A 15,714-nucleotide genomic window follows, 5' to 3' on the forward strand; every position below is an offset into this window, starting at 1 on the left:
AAGAGGAGAAGCCCTCCCTCTGTTTCAGTGGGCGAGGGAAGGTGGGAATGAGTCTGTAGAATTCTAGAAGATGAGCAAGTGTTATTCTGGCATGAGGGAGGATGCCAAGCACTATCTTCAGAGTACTGTCTGCAGCCCAGAGGAAAAGCTCTTTTGTAATATACCCTCTCAAAGAAGGCTCCTAGAAAAAACCCAGTGTGCTAGCAGGGACCCCAAGTGTAGTAAGTGTAGATAACTTTTAGTGAAACTGAAAAGTAAAAGTTGCTCAGTTGTGTCTGACTCTTTGCAACCCCATGGACTATACAGTCCATGGAATTCTCCAGGCCAGAGTACTGGAGTGGGTAGCCTTTCCCTTTCCCAGAGGATTTTCCCAACCCAGGGATCGAACCCAGGTCTCCCACGTCGCAGGCGGATTCTTTACCAGCTGAGCCACAAGGGAAGCCCAAGAATACTGGAATGGGTAGCCTATCCCTTCTCCAGAGGATCTTCCTGACCCAGGAATTGAACCAGGGTCTCCTGCATTGCAGGCAGATTCTTTACCAACTGAGTTATCAGTTCAGTTCAGTTGCTCAGTCGTGTCTGACTCTTTGCGACCCCATGAATCGCAGCACGCCAGGCCTCCCTGTCTATCACCAACTCCCGGAGTTCACTCAAACTCATGTCCATTGAGTCGGTGATGCCATCCAGCCATCTCATCCTCTGTCGTCCCCTTCTCCTCCTGCCCGCAATCCCTCCCAGCCTCAGAGTCTTTTCCAGTGAGTCAATTCTTCACATGAGGTGGCCAAAAGTACTGGAGTTTCAGCTTTAGCATCAGTCCTTCCAAAATATCAGGGAAGCCTTAAAAAAGCAGTCAGCAGTTGCTGAGTACTTACTGTATGCCAGGGCTGTGTGAGTGACTAGCACATTTAATCCTCACAACCATAGGAGATGGACACATTGTCACCGCCCCCCCCCCGCCTTTGTAGAGAAGTTCAGTGACTTGCCAACCATTGCACAGGCACCAAGTGGTCAAGGTGGTCCCTGATCCCAGGCTGCCTCTCTCTGGAGCCTGAACTCTTACCCATCTTCAAGGCTGGAAGTGGTATGTCAGGCTAAGGTGACCAGTGTAGCAGGCAGGGATAGGAAGAGGGTTGTGAGATGAGATCCTAATGCTAACCAGGAGCCAGGTCTTAGTCTTGTATGCCTTTAAGGAATTTCAAGATTAGACTGAGGGCAATGTAAAGGCATTGAAAGTATTTTAGAAATCATCTATCTGACTACAGTGTGAAAAACATACATGGGGCATGTGTTTGAGTCATCTAGACCTGAGATGATGGTAGCCTTGAATAAGGGCTTCCCTGGTGGTTCAAACGGTAAAGAATTTGCATGCAATGTGGGATACCCAGCTTTGATCCCTGGGTCTGGAAGATCCCCTGGAGAAGGGAATGGCTACCCATTCCAGTATTCTTGCCTGGAGAATTCCATGGACAGAGGAGCCTGGCAGGCTACAGTCCATAGGGTTGCAAAGAGTCGGACATGACTGAGTGACTAACACTTTCACTTTGAACAAGTGGAGGGTGGTGGTGAGGACAGAGAGGGAGATAAATCTATAAGACTTGATGAGCTCAGAGAATGGACTGAATTTGGTGGTTTGGCTTTCTTTTGTGAACCGTGGAAATAGAGCCATCCATCCAGTGGAAAGTGGGCATGCAGATTTGAAACTCAGGAGGGAAATCTGAAATTGAGAGGTGACTGATGCTCCAGGAAGAGATGAGACCCCTCAGAATGAGTGTGCTGAGTTGGAAGGGAAAGGAGTGGGATTTCCCTGGTGGTCGGTGGTTAAGACTCCACGTCTCCACTGCAGGCGGCTTGGGTTCGTTCCCTGGTTGGGGAACTAAGATCCTGTATGCTATGCAGCCAAGAAGTTTAAATAAAATAAGGAAGGGAAAAGAGCTACTCTATAACTCAGTGAACACCAGGATGTGGTTTTTCTATATTCTGTTGTCCCTCCAATTCATTTGTTTATAAAACATTTGTTGCCCCAGCTACTTTTCGAAATGTATATCCTTTAAGCAGTTCAGTAGGATGCTGTAAGGCTAAGTGGATATCTTCTAACTGAGAAGATGTCACTTTGCAAAGGGCCTGATGTGAGGAACATTCCACAATGTCTGTCATATTTTCATAGACAAGTTACTTCAGTTAGGAGATACTGCTTCAGAATATAGCAAGGGATCATTCTGACAATGCTTAGAAAAATGTTTTACACGTTGAGAAATACTTCTCCACAATGCAAATGCTTGACGCGATGGGGTAAAAGTGAGACAGGTGAACTCAACTGTTAGTCTGGTTTGTGAAATAATTGTACTCATTCATTTTATAACTACCTCACACCCAGGCCTGTAGGGCATCTTAAAAAAATAGCCAGGACCAAATTTATAATTAGCTGAGTCCATTTTTGCCAGACCTAACCGTGGATATAGGACAGGGTTGGTTTTGTTATTTCCTTAATTGAAAGCGTCAAGAAAATACAAGCCAGGTCAGGGAGTTTTTGATCAGGGAAAGAACGCTGGCATAAATAACCCCAGATTATATGTCTGCAGGAGGCTGGGAGGAGGCTGGTCTGCACGGCCTCCTTCTGAGGTTACCCAAACAAACCTGGTGACTGGCAGCTCCCCTATGTAATGTGGGAATGTGTGTGAGCATTTTGAAATCTCTAATTTTTTTCCCAGGGCAAGGGTCCAGGGAAATCAAGGTTTCTCAGGGTACTGAAAAGCTTTTGACAACCATAAAATAATTCTTTATTTTCTCTTAATGTAACTTGCCTTCCCCCAAACTGATCAGTAATATCACCTAATCATTATGGGACTGGGTAGAAAAGAAATAGGATTTTTAAGTGTTTATATGCCAAGTGACTCTGTCAACAGCCTTGGGAAGTAGGTCCCGCTGTTTCTATATTGCAGAGGTGGAAACAGACTTAATCAAAAGTCACTTAGCTAGGAAGACATAAAGATAAAATTGAAAAGTGGATCTGTTTGGCCCCCACACTCTTTGTAATATCCTGACTGGCAAATGCCTATTTCCAAAAGTGTAAGGTAAGAAGCGTTCTGATGAATTCCTCGAAGAAGGCTCATCTTTCATAACTTCAGCGCCTCCTCCCAGGGGCCTTCTGACATTAAGCAGCTGCCCTAGGTTTCTTGGGGTGCTCACGCTGTTTTCTAGCTCTTTGTCCCCCTCCCCCATCATTTTTGGCTTATGCTGAGGAGTTGCTTACCTTTCTGGCTTTCCACTTGTCTTCACAAAACTGATTGGCAAACACTTTACCTTGAAGGGCAGGATGGTTTAACTCATGCAGAGAGAAATGCTTCTTAAGGGTATGCCTGGTCTGTGTGTCCCAGTGTGGGAAGGCACAGATCTTTCTGCCTGTAATGGTACTCGGTCTGGGTCTGCTCCCACAGAACCGTGCAGTGCAGGTTCCTCATGTCAGAGCACTGCTTCCATAACAGGGTGGAAATCCCAGCTGTGCCTTTCCACACCTCCCTTCCCAGTATTGAGAATGGATTTTCCATGCAAACAAAATGTATCTCCAAAGTCATTTGAGAAATGTGAGGCTCAGACAGCCCACAGGACAAAAAGCTGCTGGTCTCATTTAGGTGTGGAAAGTCATGCATCTCAAATTTATAAATGCCCTATGTGGATGCTTTACAGCTTCACCCCATAGAACTGGTGTAACCAGCATTCTTGTCTTATAGAGAAGGTTTTCTGGGAGCCAGAGGTAGTCTTGGCCTTCCTGCCATTCTCCCAAGGAGTTCAAATTGAATGCTTCACTTTCATTCTCTCTGCGGAGGTGGGGGAGGGGAGTATTGCCCAAACAGTACCGTAGGAGTCATGAGACCCGTGTTTTATTACCTGCAACATAGTCATTAAAGCTGAGCTTTGTTTCCGATCCATTGGAGACAGAAGAGAAAGTGGTTCTGGGGGCTGAGTTCACAGCTTTGCTGGGTCCTCTGCCCAGTGTTTTCCTGTGTCTGAGTTTTGTGCTCCAGGTTTGGATATGGGTTCATAATGGGAGATTCATGTCTCTGAAACCCGGTAACTATTTTGAATTAAGGTAGATACGAGACTTACTTTCATATCCCTTATGAAATGATAGAAACAATAGCTAAACCCATCATGCTTTCAACACTGATCTAAGAATTTTTTGTGTAGTAACTGATTTAAAGATCACAAAGTCCTAGGTGTGTGCTCAGTCGCTTCAGTCATGTCTGACTCTGTGCGACTCTATGGACTGTAGCCATCCAGGCTGCTTTGTCCATGGGATTCTTCAGGCAAGAATGCTGGAAAGGATTGCTGTGCCCTCCTCCAAGGGATCTTCCCAAGCTAGGGATGGAACCCATGTCTCTTGTGTCTCCTGTGTTGGTCAGTGGGTTCTTTACTACTAGCACCACCTCGGAAGCCCCAGCGTCCTAGGAGGCAAGTCCTATTCCAACAGGGTGAAGAAACTATGAGTGTCCATGGGTGGGGGGAGATCACAGAGTCCTGTGAGGGGGGCTAGCAGGTCACTTGAACTGGCCATTCTCCCTGTATAAGAACCACAGACCATGAAGCTCTAGAAGCTTGTCTGATGTTTCTAGGGGAAGCTGAGTCTTGGCTTCTCTGCCTTATGAACAGAAATGATAACATCTGCCCCAGACAGCACAGAAAGTAGGGAGGTGATCCATGAGGATTAGGCAGAGCCTGGGGTGAATGTCATGAACAAAATAGAAAAGTTTAGGAAGAACTTCACTTGGTGGTAAAATGGGAAGAAAAGAATAGTGTGGGGCAGTATGAAAAGTGTCTCCCTTCACCCCAAAGAATGATGTTTTCTTAGCTGACCTGCGGAGAGATTTTGTTTCCTTTTGGTGTTTTTGTTTTTAAGATATTTATTATTTTTTGTTTGGCTGCATTGAGTCTTCAGTGTGGCACATGGGGTCTTCGTTGCGTCACGTGGGATCTTTTGTTGTGGTGCGTGGACTCTCTAGTTGTAGAACATGGGCTCCAGGCCGTGCAGGATCTCTAGTTACAGCTAGCAGCCTTAGTTGCTTCACTGCATGTGGGATCTTAGTTCCTAACTAGGGATTAAAACTGCATCCCCTGCAAGACAAGGCAAATGCTTAACTGCCAGACTGCCAGGGAAGTCCCTTCGTTTTGTTTTTAGTGAGTTGGTTATTAACATGCAAAAATTGAGAGATATATAACCATCTGAGGGGAAAGAAATGGCAGCCCACTCCAGTATTCTTGCCTGGAGAATCCCAGGGACAGACTAGCCTGGTGGGCTGCCGTCTATGGGGTCGCATGGAGTCAGACACGACTGAAGCGATTTAGCAGCAGCAGCAGCATAACCATCTGAATCTGGCTTCTCTTGAAGCAGCAGGTCTGGAAAGATAACCTGTGCTGTCTCTTGAGGGTTGGAGTTGAAAGCAGACACGACTGAAGCGACTTAGCAGCATCCCTGATCACATACCAAGTTAGGGCCAGATCCATGATTGGAACACAGGCATCCCTGGGCTTCCAGCTCCAGGCAGGATGGGTCCCTTTACACTTCTCCAGTCAGTTTTCTGAAGTGGTGCTCTGTAGGTTCTGGCAGTTCCTCTTCTCAGTGCTCAGATTAGAGAATTGCAGCCATGTTCCTAGCGGTCTCCTGGGAGCACTGCATGTTTCTCTCCCCTAGAAAGTTGTGTTTGGTCAGAGTTAAGTGGCCTCTGCATGCAGTGTGCTTGATTCAACTATTAGGTTTCTTTTGAATTCTGTTTCTGCCAACAAAGATAGTAGAGCGTGGTTGGGTCTGAGAGAACCAGACTGAGGTGTAAGGCCCAGCTCTACCACTTGCTAGCATGTATTCTTGGGCAGTTTTTCTAGCTGACTTCATCATAGGATGGGTGTGAGGATAAAAGACTACAGTGTTCTCATGGAGCCTTATTTTTATTAAAGACGTACCTGTTCATATTTTGTGACTCATTTGAGGGCCTTATTTCATCACAAGTTACCCAGTTTTCTTTAAGCAATACAAAAAAGATGGTTGTCTTTTAAGAAGGCTTCAAAATAGTTCTCTTTCTCATATTACCAACAACAATACAACTTCAGGCAAGTCACTCCATATCTGAGGGCCTCGGTTTACTTACTAATCAAAAGGAAATACCCATGCCCACTTTATAGAGTTGTTAAGTGAGGTTATTTAAATGAAAGCACAGAAGTCATGAGGGCCTAATAGAGAGTAATTGTACATGAAAACAGTCTTTAAAATTTTTGTTTTTAACAGCATGTTTTAAAACAGTTTTGAGATTCCCAACAGGTAGCAATAACTCAAAATAGGAAGAAGGCCAGGAGGCAAGTGTGTCTGGCACTTTCTCTCCCTGAGGCACCTGCTTTGTAAGGTCCACCCCTAACATTTGTGGGGCCCAGGGCAAGAGTACCTATGAAGCATGGCTTCCATATGTCTACAAATTTTAAAGTAATAAATCACACCAACAAATTGTTGAGCCAAATAAGTCCTATCACCCAAATGTAACTAATCTACCTTCATGATGAACTGGAAGTCTGGGTTTAAATTTGGGATTCTTAGACTCCTTGGAATTCTGTGTCAAAAATGGGATGGACCAGGGACCTTTCTTCCCATCCCTGACTCCATCCCACACAAAGAATATGTTTATGTGTGGACACCCCACCGTCCAAGCTCAATCTCTGTCCATGTCCTCAAAAACAGCAGCCCTTTGATCACTTGTGAGCCCAAAGGCACACGAGTGGTTGTGGAGTTCCCTTTGGGAGACCAGATCTGGGGAAGTTGTCCTCCTCCCCAGGATGTGGAAATAGGCTCGGAGCTGTCTGAGTACGTATTCTGGATTCCTGAGTTCCTGGGCCATGTTCTGTAAATTGGTGGAGAGGTTAGGCTCTTGGTGAGCATGTCCTTTTCACTTCAGGGTCGTCTCATCTGGAGAAGAAGTGAACAGCTGGGAAAGGGTGGACAGAGTGGGACCCTTTATTTATTTTTTAATTTTATATATATATTTATTTATTTACACTGGGCTTCCCTGGTGGCTCAGATGGTAAAGAATCCGCCTGCAATGCAGGAGACTTGGGTTCGATCCCTGGGTTGGGAAGATCCCCTGGAGGAGGGCATGGCAACCCACTTCAGTATTCTTGCCTCGAGAATCCCCGTGGACAGAGGAGCCTGATGGGCTACAGTCCATGGAGTCACAAAGAGTCGGACACGACTGAGAGACTTTCATTCATTTATTTACTTTTTGTTTCGCTGGGCCTTCAGTGTGGTATGAGTGCTCTTGACTGCAGCTTGTGGCCTTCTTTTGTTGCAGTGCATGGGTTCACTAGTTGCCGCTTGCAGGCTTCTCTAGTTGTGCCATGTGACTCTCTAGTTGCTGTGTGGGGGCTCCGTTGTCCTGCAGCACATGGAATCTTAGTTCCCTGACAAGGGATCAAACCCATGTCCCCCTTCATTGCAAGGCAGATTCTTAACCACTGTGCCAGCACTGAAGTCCCTGGAGAAGGACCCTTTAAAAGTCTGAGGCCGAGATTCAGGACCGCGCCTGCCGTGTTGTATCTAAGGCCAGTGCTGCCCTGAACCCTGGCCCTCCAAGGAGCTCAACATAAGAACTGATAACTTCCTTTATACCATCCATATTTATACTGTTGAGTTCTGTGGAAATGCCTTTTCAACAGAGTTGACAGTCCCAATTCCTAATCCCAGGCTTAGAAGTGAAAGGAGGTAAAGTGGTGCCTGATACTCAACTCACACATGGAAGCTCTGGCCACTTCTTTCTCTGGACCACTGAGGCTGCCAAGCAAGGAGCAGTTGTCGTCATTCTGGCTCCTAACCAAGAGGATATACAAACTCTGATTATTGCTTCTGCCAAGCCAGGCATCCCACAGTTTCTTATACAGACTTATTATTCTGCATTCTCAGCGCTGGGTCTCTGCACGGCCTGGTGTCCTCAAGTCCAGAGCCTCCTCCTGGACTGTGTGAAGCTGAGAAGATGGATGAGAACTGGGCTTCCAGGGATTCTGTGTATAGACTTTGACCCCACTTCTCTGTTGTCAGCGTCTTGCCTTTCCTGTCTTATGCAACACCTGGTACTTTCCAGTTCTGAGTGGCTCGGGGGTCTATTGGACACATTGGCTCGCTTTTCCAAAATATCCCTTCTGTGGAGTTTCAGCTGTGCCCATCTTTGTGGCTGCCAGAAAATCCTACTTCATCTGTTTTTCATCTTCAAAAAAATTGTTGCAATCTCTGATCTGCTCATGTCACTACCATTTCCCCCCCTTGTGATTTAATGGCTTTTATTTTCCTTTCCTGTTTTTTTTTTTTTTTTTTTTTTTTGTGGAGTTTCAGGAGTGAGATGAGAAAACACAGGTGGCCAATTCACCATATTTGACTGAGGATTTATTATTGTTCATTATTTTTTCATTGAAGTATAGTTGATTTACAGTATTATATTAGTTTCAGATATGTAGCATAGTGAAGCGAAGTGAAGTCGCTCAGTCGTGTCCGACTCTTTGTGACCCCATGGACTTAGCCTATCAGGCTCCTCCGTCCGTGGGATTTTCCAGGCAAGAGTGTTGGAGTGGATTGCCATTTCCTTCTCCAGGGCATCTTCCCAACCCAGGAATCGAACTTGGGTCTCCCGTATTGCGGGCAGACGTTTTACCATCTGAGCCACCAGGGAAGCCCCATATAGCATAGAGATTCAGGTTTTCTTTTTTACATGTTATACTCTATTAACAGTTATTATAAGATAATGGCTACAAGCCTCTGTGCTATGCAATATGTCCTTGTTGTTTGTTTTATACATAGGAGTTTGTATCTCTTAATATCATACCCCTGACATGCCCCTCCCCGTTTCCTCTCCCTACAGGTAACCACCAGTTTTTTTTTTTTTTTTTTTAATATTTACTTCTGTTTTGCCATATACATTTGTTTGTATTATTTTAGATTCCACATATAGTAATAACATACAGTATTTGTCTTTCCCTGACTTATTTCACTAAGCATAATATTCTCTAGGTCCTCCACATTGCTGCAAGTGGCAGAATTTCATTCTTTTTTATGACTAATATTCCACTGTGTGTGTGTAATTTGTACCACATCTTATTTATTTACTTATTTATTTTTTAGTTGAAGGATAATTGCTTTACAGAATTTTGTTGTTTTCTGTCAAGCCTCAACATGAATCAGCCATAGGTATACATATGTCCCCTCCCTCTTGAATCTCCTTCTTGTACCACATCTTTATCTGCTTGTTTGTTGACAGACACTTGGGTTGCTTCTATATCTTGTGTTGAAACTATTGCTGCTATGAACATTAGAGTATATGCATCTTTTTGAATCAGTGTTTTTGGTTTTTCTGGATATATACCCAGGAGTGGAATTGCTGGGTCATACGGTTCTGTTTTTAGTTTTTGGAAGAATCTCCATGTTCTTTTCCATGGCGGCTACACCAATTTACATTCCCAATAACAGAGTACAGGGTTCATTTTTCTCTACATCCTCACTGCCACTTGTTATCTGTAGACTTTTCTGTGCTAGCCATTCTGACAGGTGTAGGTAATACTTCATTGTGCTTTGACTTGCGTTTCTCTAATAATTAGCAATGTTGAGCATCTTTTCATGTGCCATCTGAATATCTTCTTAGGAAAAATATCTTCAGGTCTTCTGCCCATTTTTTGACTGGGTTATTTGGTTTTTTAAAAATGTTGAGTTGTAGGACCTGTTTTTGTATTTTGACTGTTAACCCCTTGTTGGTTGCATCATTTGTAAATATTTTCTCCGTTCCATAGGTTGTCTTCTTGTTTTATTATTGCTTTCCTTTGCTATGCAAAAGCTTTAAAGTTTAGTTAGGTTTCAGTTTGTTTCCTTTTGCTTTTATTTTTTTGCCTTAGGAGACTGATCCAGAAAAAAATCCTGCTGTGATTTAAGTCAAAGAGTGTCCTGCTTATATTCTCCTCTTTATAGTGTCATGTCCTACATTTAGGTCTTTAAAACGTTTTGAGTTTATTTTTGTATATAGTTTGAGGGAATGTTGTAATCTCATTCTTTTACATGTAGCTGTCCAAGTTTCTCCAGCACTGCTTATTGAAGAGACTGTCTTTTCTACATTGTATATTCTTGCTTCCTTTGTCATAGATTAATTGACCATAGGTGCATGGGTTTATTTCTGGGTTCACTATTCTGCTCTGTTGATCTGTGTGTCCATTTTGTGTCAATTACTGACAATTACACAATTACTATACCACAAAGCTGATTACTGTAGCTTTGTGGTATAGTCTGAAATCTGGGAAGGTGATACCTCCAGCTTTATTGTTTCTCAATATTGCTTTGGCAGTTCGGGGTCTTCTGTGGTCCCATATAAATTTTAGGATTCTTTGTTTTAGTTCTGTGAAAAAGGGCATGGGTACTTTCGTAGGTACTGCATTCCATCTGTAGATAGCTTTGGGTAGCATGGCCATTTTAACAGTGTTAATTATTCCATTACAAGAGCATGGGAGATCTCTCCATTTCGTTGTATCATCTTTAATTTCTTGCATCAGTATTTCATAGTTTGCAGAGTATAGGTATTTTATTTTATTTCTTGGTTAAGTTTATTCCTAGGTTTTTTTTTACTCTTTTTGATATCATTTTAAGTGGGACTTTTTTTTTTTTAACTTTTTCTCTCCAATAGTTTATTATTAGAGATTGAGGATATAAATGGTACTAATAAAAGAGTGGGCACTGATGTTCATCAAGAGTTTTGTCTATATCAGAATGGCTTCAGATCCCTTCTTTCCTGCATTATTTCTTTGTCTTCCTAGATTTCCTCAGAGAACTAGGAATGTACTGCACTGTCAGATTATCTTCAAGCCACACTGGGTCAGTGGATAGTAAAGCCCCAGTTTTCTGGACAGCAGCTATTCTTGCCTGTTTCCCTTGTGACCTGGAGTTGAGGTTCCAGGACCCAGAACTGAGCCCAGTCTCGTAACCCCAGTGGGAGCTGGCTCACCATGGTCATTGTAGACATGTAGTTGTGCTTTTTTCCTCCATTAAGACTCCTCTATTCTGAAACTTGCTCAACAGAGTATAAAACAGACCAAATGGATAGATGTGATTTTTATCAAACTTATCTCTTTAATGAGCTCTGTGATGAGTTAAACCCATTCATGGTCCTTATTGATACAGAAGTATATGTGTGAATGTTCATTTGTATAATTATGAACTTATTTTAATATTCTTGTCTATGTATAAGTCTTAAATTTAGAGAAATCCTTCACATCTTAAATTAACTTTGTCCACACTCTGAAGAGTTTTGACTTTTAGAGAAGCAGAAGAGCCTGCATTTGAGAACTTCTTGGGGGAATTTTAGAAAGGATCTTTCAAACTAGAGTGTTCCTGAAGAAAGCACCCAAGGTACTTGTCATTTATCTGAGAGGTGGCGAAAAATCTTGGTCATTTTGATCAGAGAGGAGAGAACAGATGAGTTGTAGGTTTCAAGTGCTAAGGCACTTTTGTGGAAAAATGACCTCATGTGCCATGACTCATATGGGGGGATGTAGGACCAGTGGTGGAGAAGCCTGGTAGGCTGCAGTCCCTGGGGTCGCTAAGAGTCGGACGCAACTGAGCGACTTCACTTTCACTTTTCACTTTCATGCATTGGAGAAGGAAATGGCAACCCACTCCACTATTCTTGCCTGGAGAATCCCAGGGACAGAGGAGCCTAGTGGGCTGCGGTCTATGGGGTCGCACAGAGTCGGACACAACTGAAGCGACTTAGCAGCAGCAGCAGCAGCAGCAGGAACTGATACATCTCTTTTGTCTTGTTGGTTTCCATCCTATAAGAGTTTTTAAACTGTTTTCAAAGTATCTTTCCAGAAGCCATTTCTGAATTGTGGATCATTTCTCTTGCAGGAGAAAATGCAGAAGTTTCCATGGATGTTTCTCTGGCTTACCGTGATGATATGTTTGCTGAGTGGACTGAAATGGCCCATGAGAGAGTGCCCCGGAAACTCAAATGTACCTTCACCTCCCCCAAGGTAGGGTACCTTGATGTCCTAGTTGATGGGGTTTTTATTTGGTTTCCAGGTATGTGGGAACATTTGCTCAGACAGAGTCCTTGTTCCTAAGCATACATGACTCACAAAGATTAGTAGTCACCATCCTTTGTCCTAAAAGAGGGCAATTTAGATATTTCATGTCCCTGCAAAGGAGCAAAGAACAGAAGGAGGAATGTTTGTTTGAAGTGATTTAGTTGTTTCTCTAAAATACCTCCATAAAAATAAGCTCTTTGTTCTTTTGTTAATTAGCTAAAAGTGTTTGAAGAATGTTGCTTAGTTATTTTAGGTGGGTAAATCTGTTCATATTGGATCAATGCATGTGTCTGCTCTCTGTTTCTTAGGCATCTCTGTTGCCAAAATCAGTGTGCAGGTGTGAAGACTAACAATCCCAGGGAACAAACATCATAGACAAAAAGAAGGGCCTGAGGGAGGAATCTAGTTTCCTTTGTGACCTCAGTCTTTTTGCACATCTGTAGGACTCTCCTTTCTTGGTTCTTCCAGGAAGATTTGTTTAACCACCCAGAGGGAAGAATGTCCCTATCCTGCATTGAGTGTAGGGAGACACTTTCTCTTGGACAAAGGCCTCAGAATCTTGAGGAATTAAAATACAGGGATGGAGTCAGTGGCCCTCAGAGGCCAGTGGGATTTGACTGTATAAGGACCAAATCAGAATTACTGGGTGCCCTTTTCCAGTGCCAAGTGCTGCCCTCAAACATGCCTCCCCAAGATTCTGTCCCACGCACCCTCCCCCACCTGCCTCCCCCACCCACCCCACCAGTTGAAATGGAGCCGTAGTTACTGTTACTCGTGGTTACTCACATTCCTCAAGAGTGTTGACAGGGAGCACCACCAGCTAGGTGACCTCTGATGTCCCTTCATGGACAGAAATAATCTGATTTTCTTTGCATGAAATGGAGGAGAGGCCAAACTGCACTGAAGCACATTCCTGATTATGTCGTTTATCACTTGACATCTTCAGGTCAGTTGCTGCTGAAGAATTTGGCTACTTTGTAGTACTTGCTCTGTTGATCGATTTAGTTCTTCACTTTTGCTTACAACTGCAAAGTTGGGTTTTCCTGTGGAATAGTAAGGATAACAGGTTGAAGCCTCTGAGAACCATGCCCCCATCCTGCCCTGAAGAGGACTAAAATGGGGCTGTGCAGGTTCATTACCATTGGTTAAAGGCCTGGATTTGGAGCAAAACACTCCCCAGTGGCTCAGTGGTAAAGAATCTGCCTATAATGCAGGAGATGCGGGTTCAATCCCTAGGTCAGGAAGATCTCCTGAAAAAGGAAATGGCAACCCACTCCAGTATTCTTGCCTGGGAAATCCCATGGATCGAGGAGCCTGGCAGGCTACAGTCCATGAGATCCCAAAAGAGTCGGACATGACCAAGTTCACTAAACAGCAAACAACAAATAACTTGGCTTCAATTCCAGACCATTTCATTTACTGACTGCATTCCCTCAGGCTAGCTTGCTTTATCTGCTCAAGCTTCAGTTTCTCCTTTGCCAAATGAAATAATAATTAATACCTGCCTGTGGAATCTCTGTAAGGACTAGATAACAGAACGAATCTTACCACTTGAATCTAGTCTGGGACATGTTTCACCAGATGGGCCACCAGGACAAAACATATTAACTAAATCGCTCATGGGCCAACCATGCGCCCTACACATAAGCATCTTTTGGGGCACCTGGTATTTGTTAAGTTTCTCTTTCCCTAGGGTTCCTAGATCAGAGCTACGGAAAGTGTGGCCTAAGAATTAACAGCATCAGCATCACCTGGTAGCTTGTAGGAAATGCAGATTTTCAGGTCACACTCCAAACACAAGAATCAAAATTCACGCAGAAGCAAGGAACCTGTGTTTTAATAGGATTTCAATTCCTTCTCTTAAGCTTGATAAAATTTGAAAGTCACTTCAGTAGATCCTTTCCTTAATAATCAAATGTAGGGTCCCCCCCCCCCAAATTCATCCAGAATTGTTTTGAGTAGGCCCTTGCTGCTGCTGCTAAGTCACTTCAGTCGTGTCCGACTCTGTGTGACCCCATAGACGTCAGCCCACCAGGCTCCTCCGTCCCTGGGATTCTCCAGACAAGAACACTGGAGTGGGTTGCCATTTCCTTCTCCAATGCAGGAAAGTGAAAAGTGAAAGTGAAGTTGCTCAGTCATGTCCGACTCTTAGCAACCCCATGGACTGCAGCCTACCAGGCTCCTCCGTCCATGGGATTCTCCAGGCAAGAGTACTGGAGTGGGGTGCCATTGCCTTCTCCGTTGAGTAGGCCCTTGGGGGTAATCTGTAGATGAAAAGGAATGGTAAAGAGGAACTGGAGGTAGCAGAAGAGAGATATGTAATATTTCTAGATCTTTGTATGCAGTGGAGGAAATTAATTAAAACCTTTCTAACTGTTGCTGCAAGTTGATTGCATCATTCAAGGGTAAGACTGGTTGGATGTTTAAAGCTAAAGGATATAAAGCTTTTGCATATGGAATTTCATTCGCAGAAAAAGGGAAAAGTCATTTCTCACCTTACTTAAACTCTTTAGAGGGCGCTGAGAAGCAGAGTCAGGGGAGGTTGTTAAGAAGCCTGCAACTGCTTCTTAATGACAGTTGCTTGATTATCTTTAGGATGTGTTGATCCCTTTCAAGAAAGATACTAAACCTTGAAAAGTGTGAAGGAAATGAATCATCAAATCTATGCTTTTTGATTGCAGTGAAATTTAGACTTGAGTCTGAAGATTAAATGAGAAATTGCTTTAAAGCTTTTTAGTCCCTGGTGGATTGTGAAGTTTAAAAAAAAAAAAAGTCAAGTTGCCACCTGCTGTAATTTGTCCTAATTAGCCAGTCTCATGCTGGATTTAGGGGAGGGCTGAGGCGGCTGGGGAAAGGAAAAGGAGGGAGAGAGAGCAGGAAATCTTTCTTTCTAAATGCCCTAAATACTGGCAGAGGCAGAACCTCAGTGCATAAAGAAAAGTCCCCAGCAGGATATGGTGAATTTGTCTGAGACAGGTAGGACAGGCCAGGATCCCAGGACCCTGTGTGCGTCTCTGATCTGTTGGATTTAAGTAAATCTGTCTCATGTGGTGGCGTTACCCTCTGTGTAGGGACAGGGGAGTGGAAGACAAGGGAGTGGAAGACCCATGAAGGGGCATTAGAAGGAACTCAAGAGATCACATAAATAAACCTTCTTGCTTTACTTTCCCTGGTGGCTCAGATGGTAAAGAATCTGCCTGCAAAATAGGAAATTCAGATTTGATCCCTGGGTCGGGAAGATCCTGGAGAATCCCATGGAGAGAGGAGCCTGGCAGGCTACAATCCATGGAATTGCAAAGAGTTGGACATGAATGAGCGACTAAGTATGCATTCACGCTTTACTTAGAAAGAAAATGAGACCAAATGAGGTGGGTGACCTTCCCCAGCTACCCAGTAAGGGGTGAGGTCAGGACTAGAATTTGAACCTCTTGGCTTGAAGTTCAGTGTCCTCCTTACTGTAGCACAAGGCCTGCCTGCAGGTGTGTCCAAGGCCACAGCATTCCTTTCTTTCTGCTGCATTCACGTGTCCTCCTCCCTATCAGAGCTGGAGGCTGGACTTGCAAGACTCATGTCCTCAACCCAATTCTGCCACGACTTTTGGGACCTTGGGTGAGACACGTGACAACTTGT

The 15,714-nt window shown here is 43.9% G+C and overlaps 1 protein-coding gene across 4 annotated transcripts in view; it reads left to right on the forward strand.

The window, feature by feature from the left end:
* The window catches only part of WLS (Wnt ligand secretion mediator), a 116,513-nt gene that overhangs the window by 59,289 nt on the left and 41,510 nt on the right, over window positions 1-15,714 (forward strand). For all 4 annotated transcript variants that reach the window (XM_070786340.1, XM_070786341.1, XM_019957286.2 and 1 more), the window contains one exon: window positions 11,906-12,030. In XM_070786340.1, the coding sequence (XP_070642441.1) occupies window positions 11,906-12,030 (125 nt within the window). The remainder of the gene's footprint in view (window positions 1-11,905; window positions 12,031-15,714) is intronic.

Source organism: Bos indicus, chromosome 3, assembly GCF_029378745.1.
Source record: "Bos indicus isolate NIAB-ARS_2022 breed Sahiwal x Tharparkar chromosome 3, NIAB-ARS_B.indTharparkar_mat_pri_1.0, whole genome shotgun sequence".
In the NCBI taxonomy this organism is placed as follows: domain Eukaryota; kingdom Metazoa; phylum Chordata; class Mammalia; order Artiodactyla; family Bovidae; genus Bos; species Bos indicus.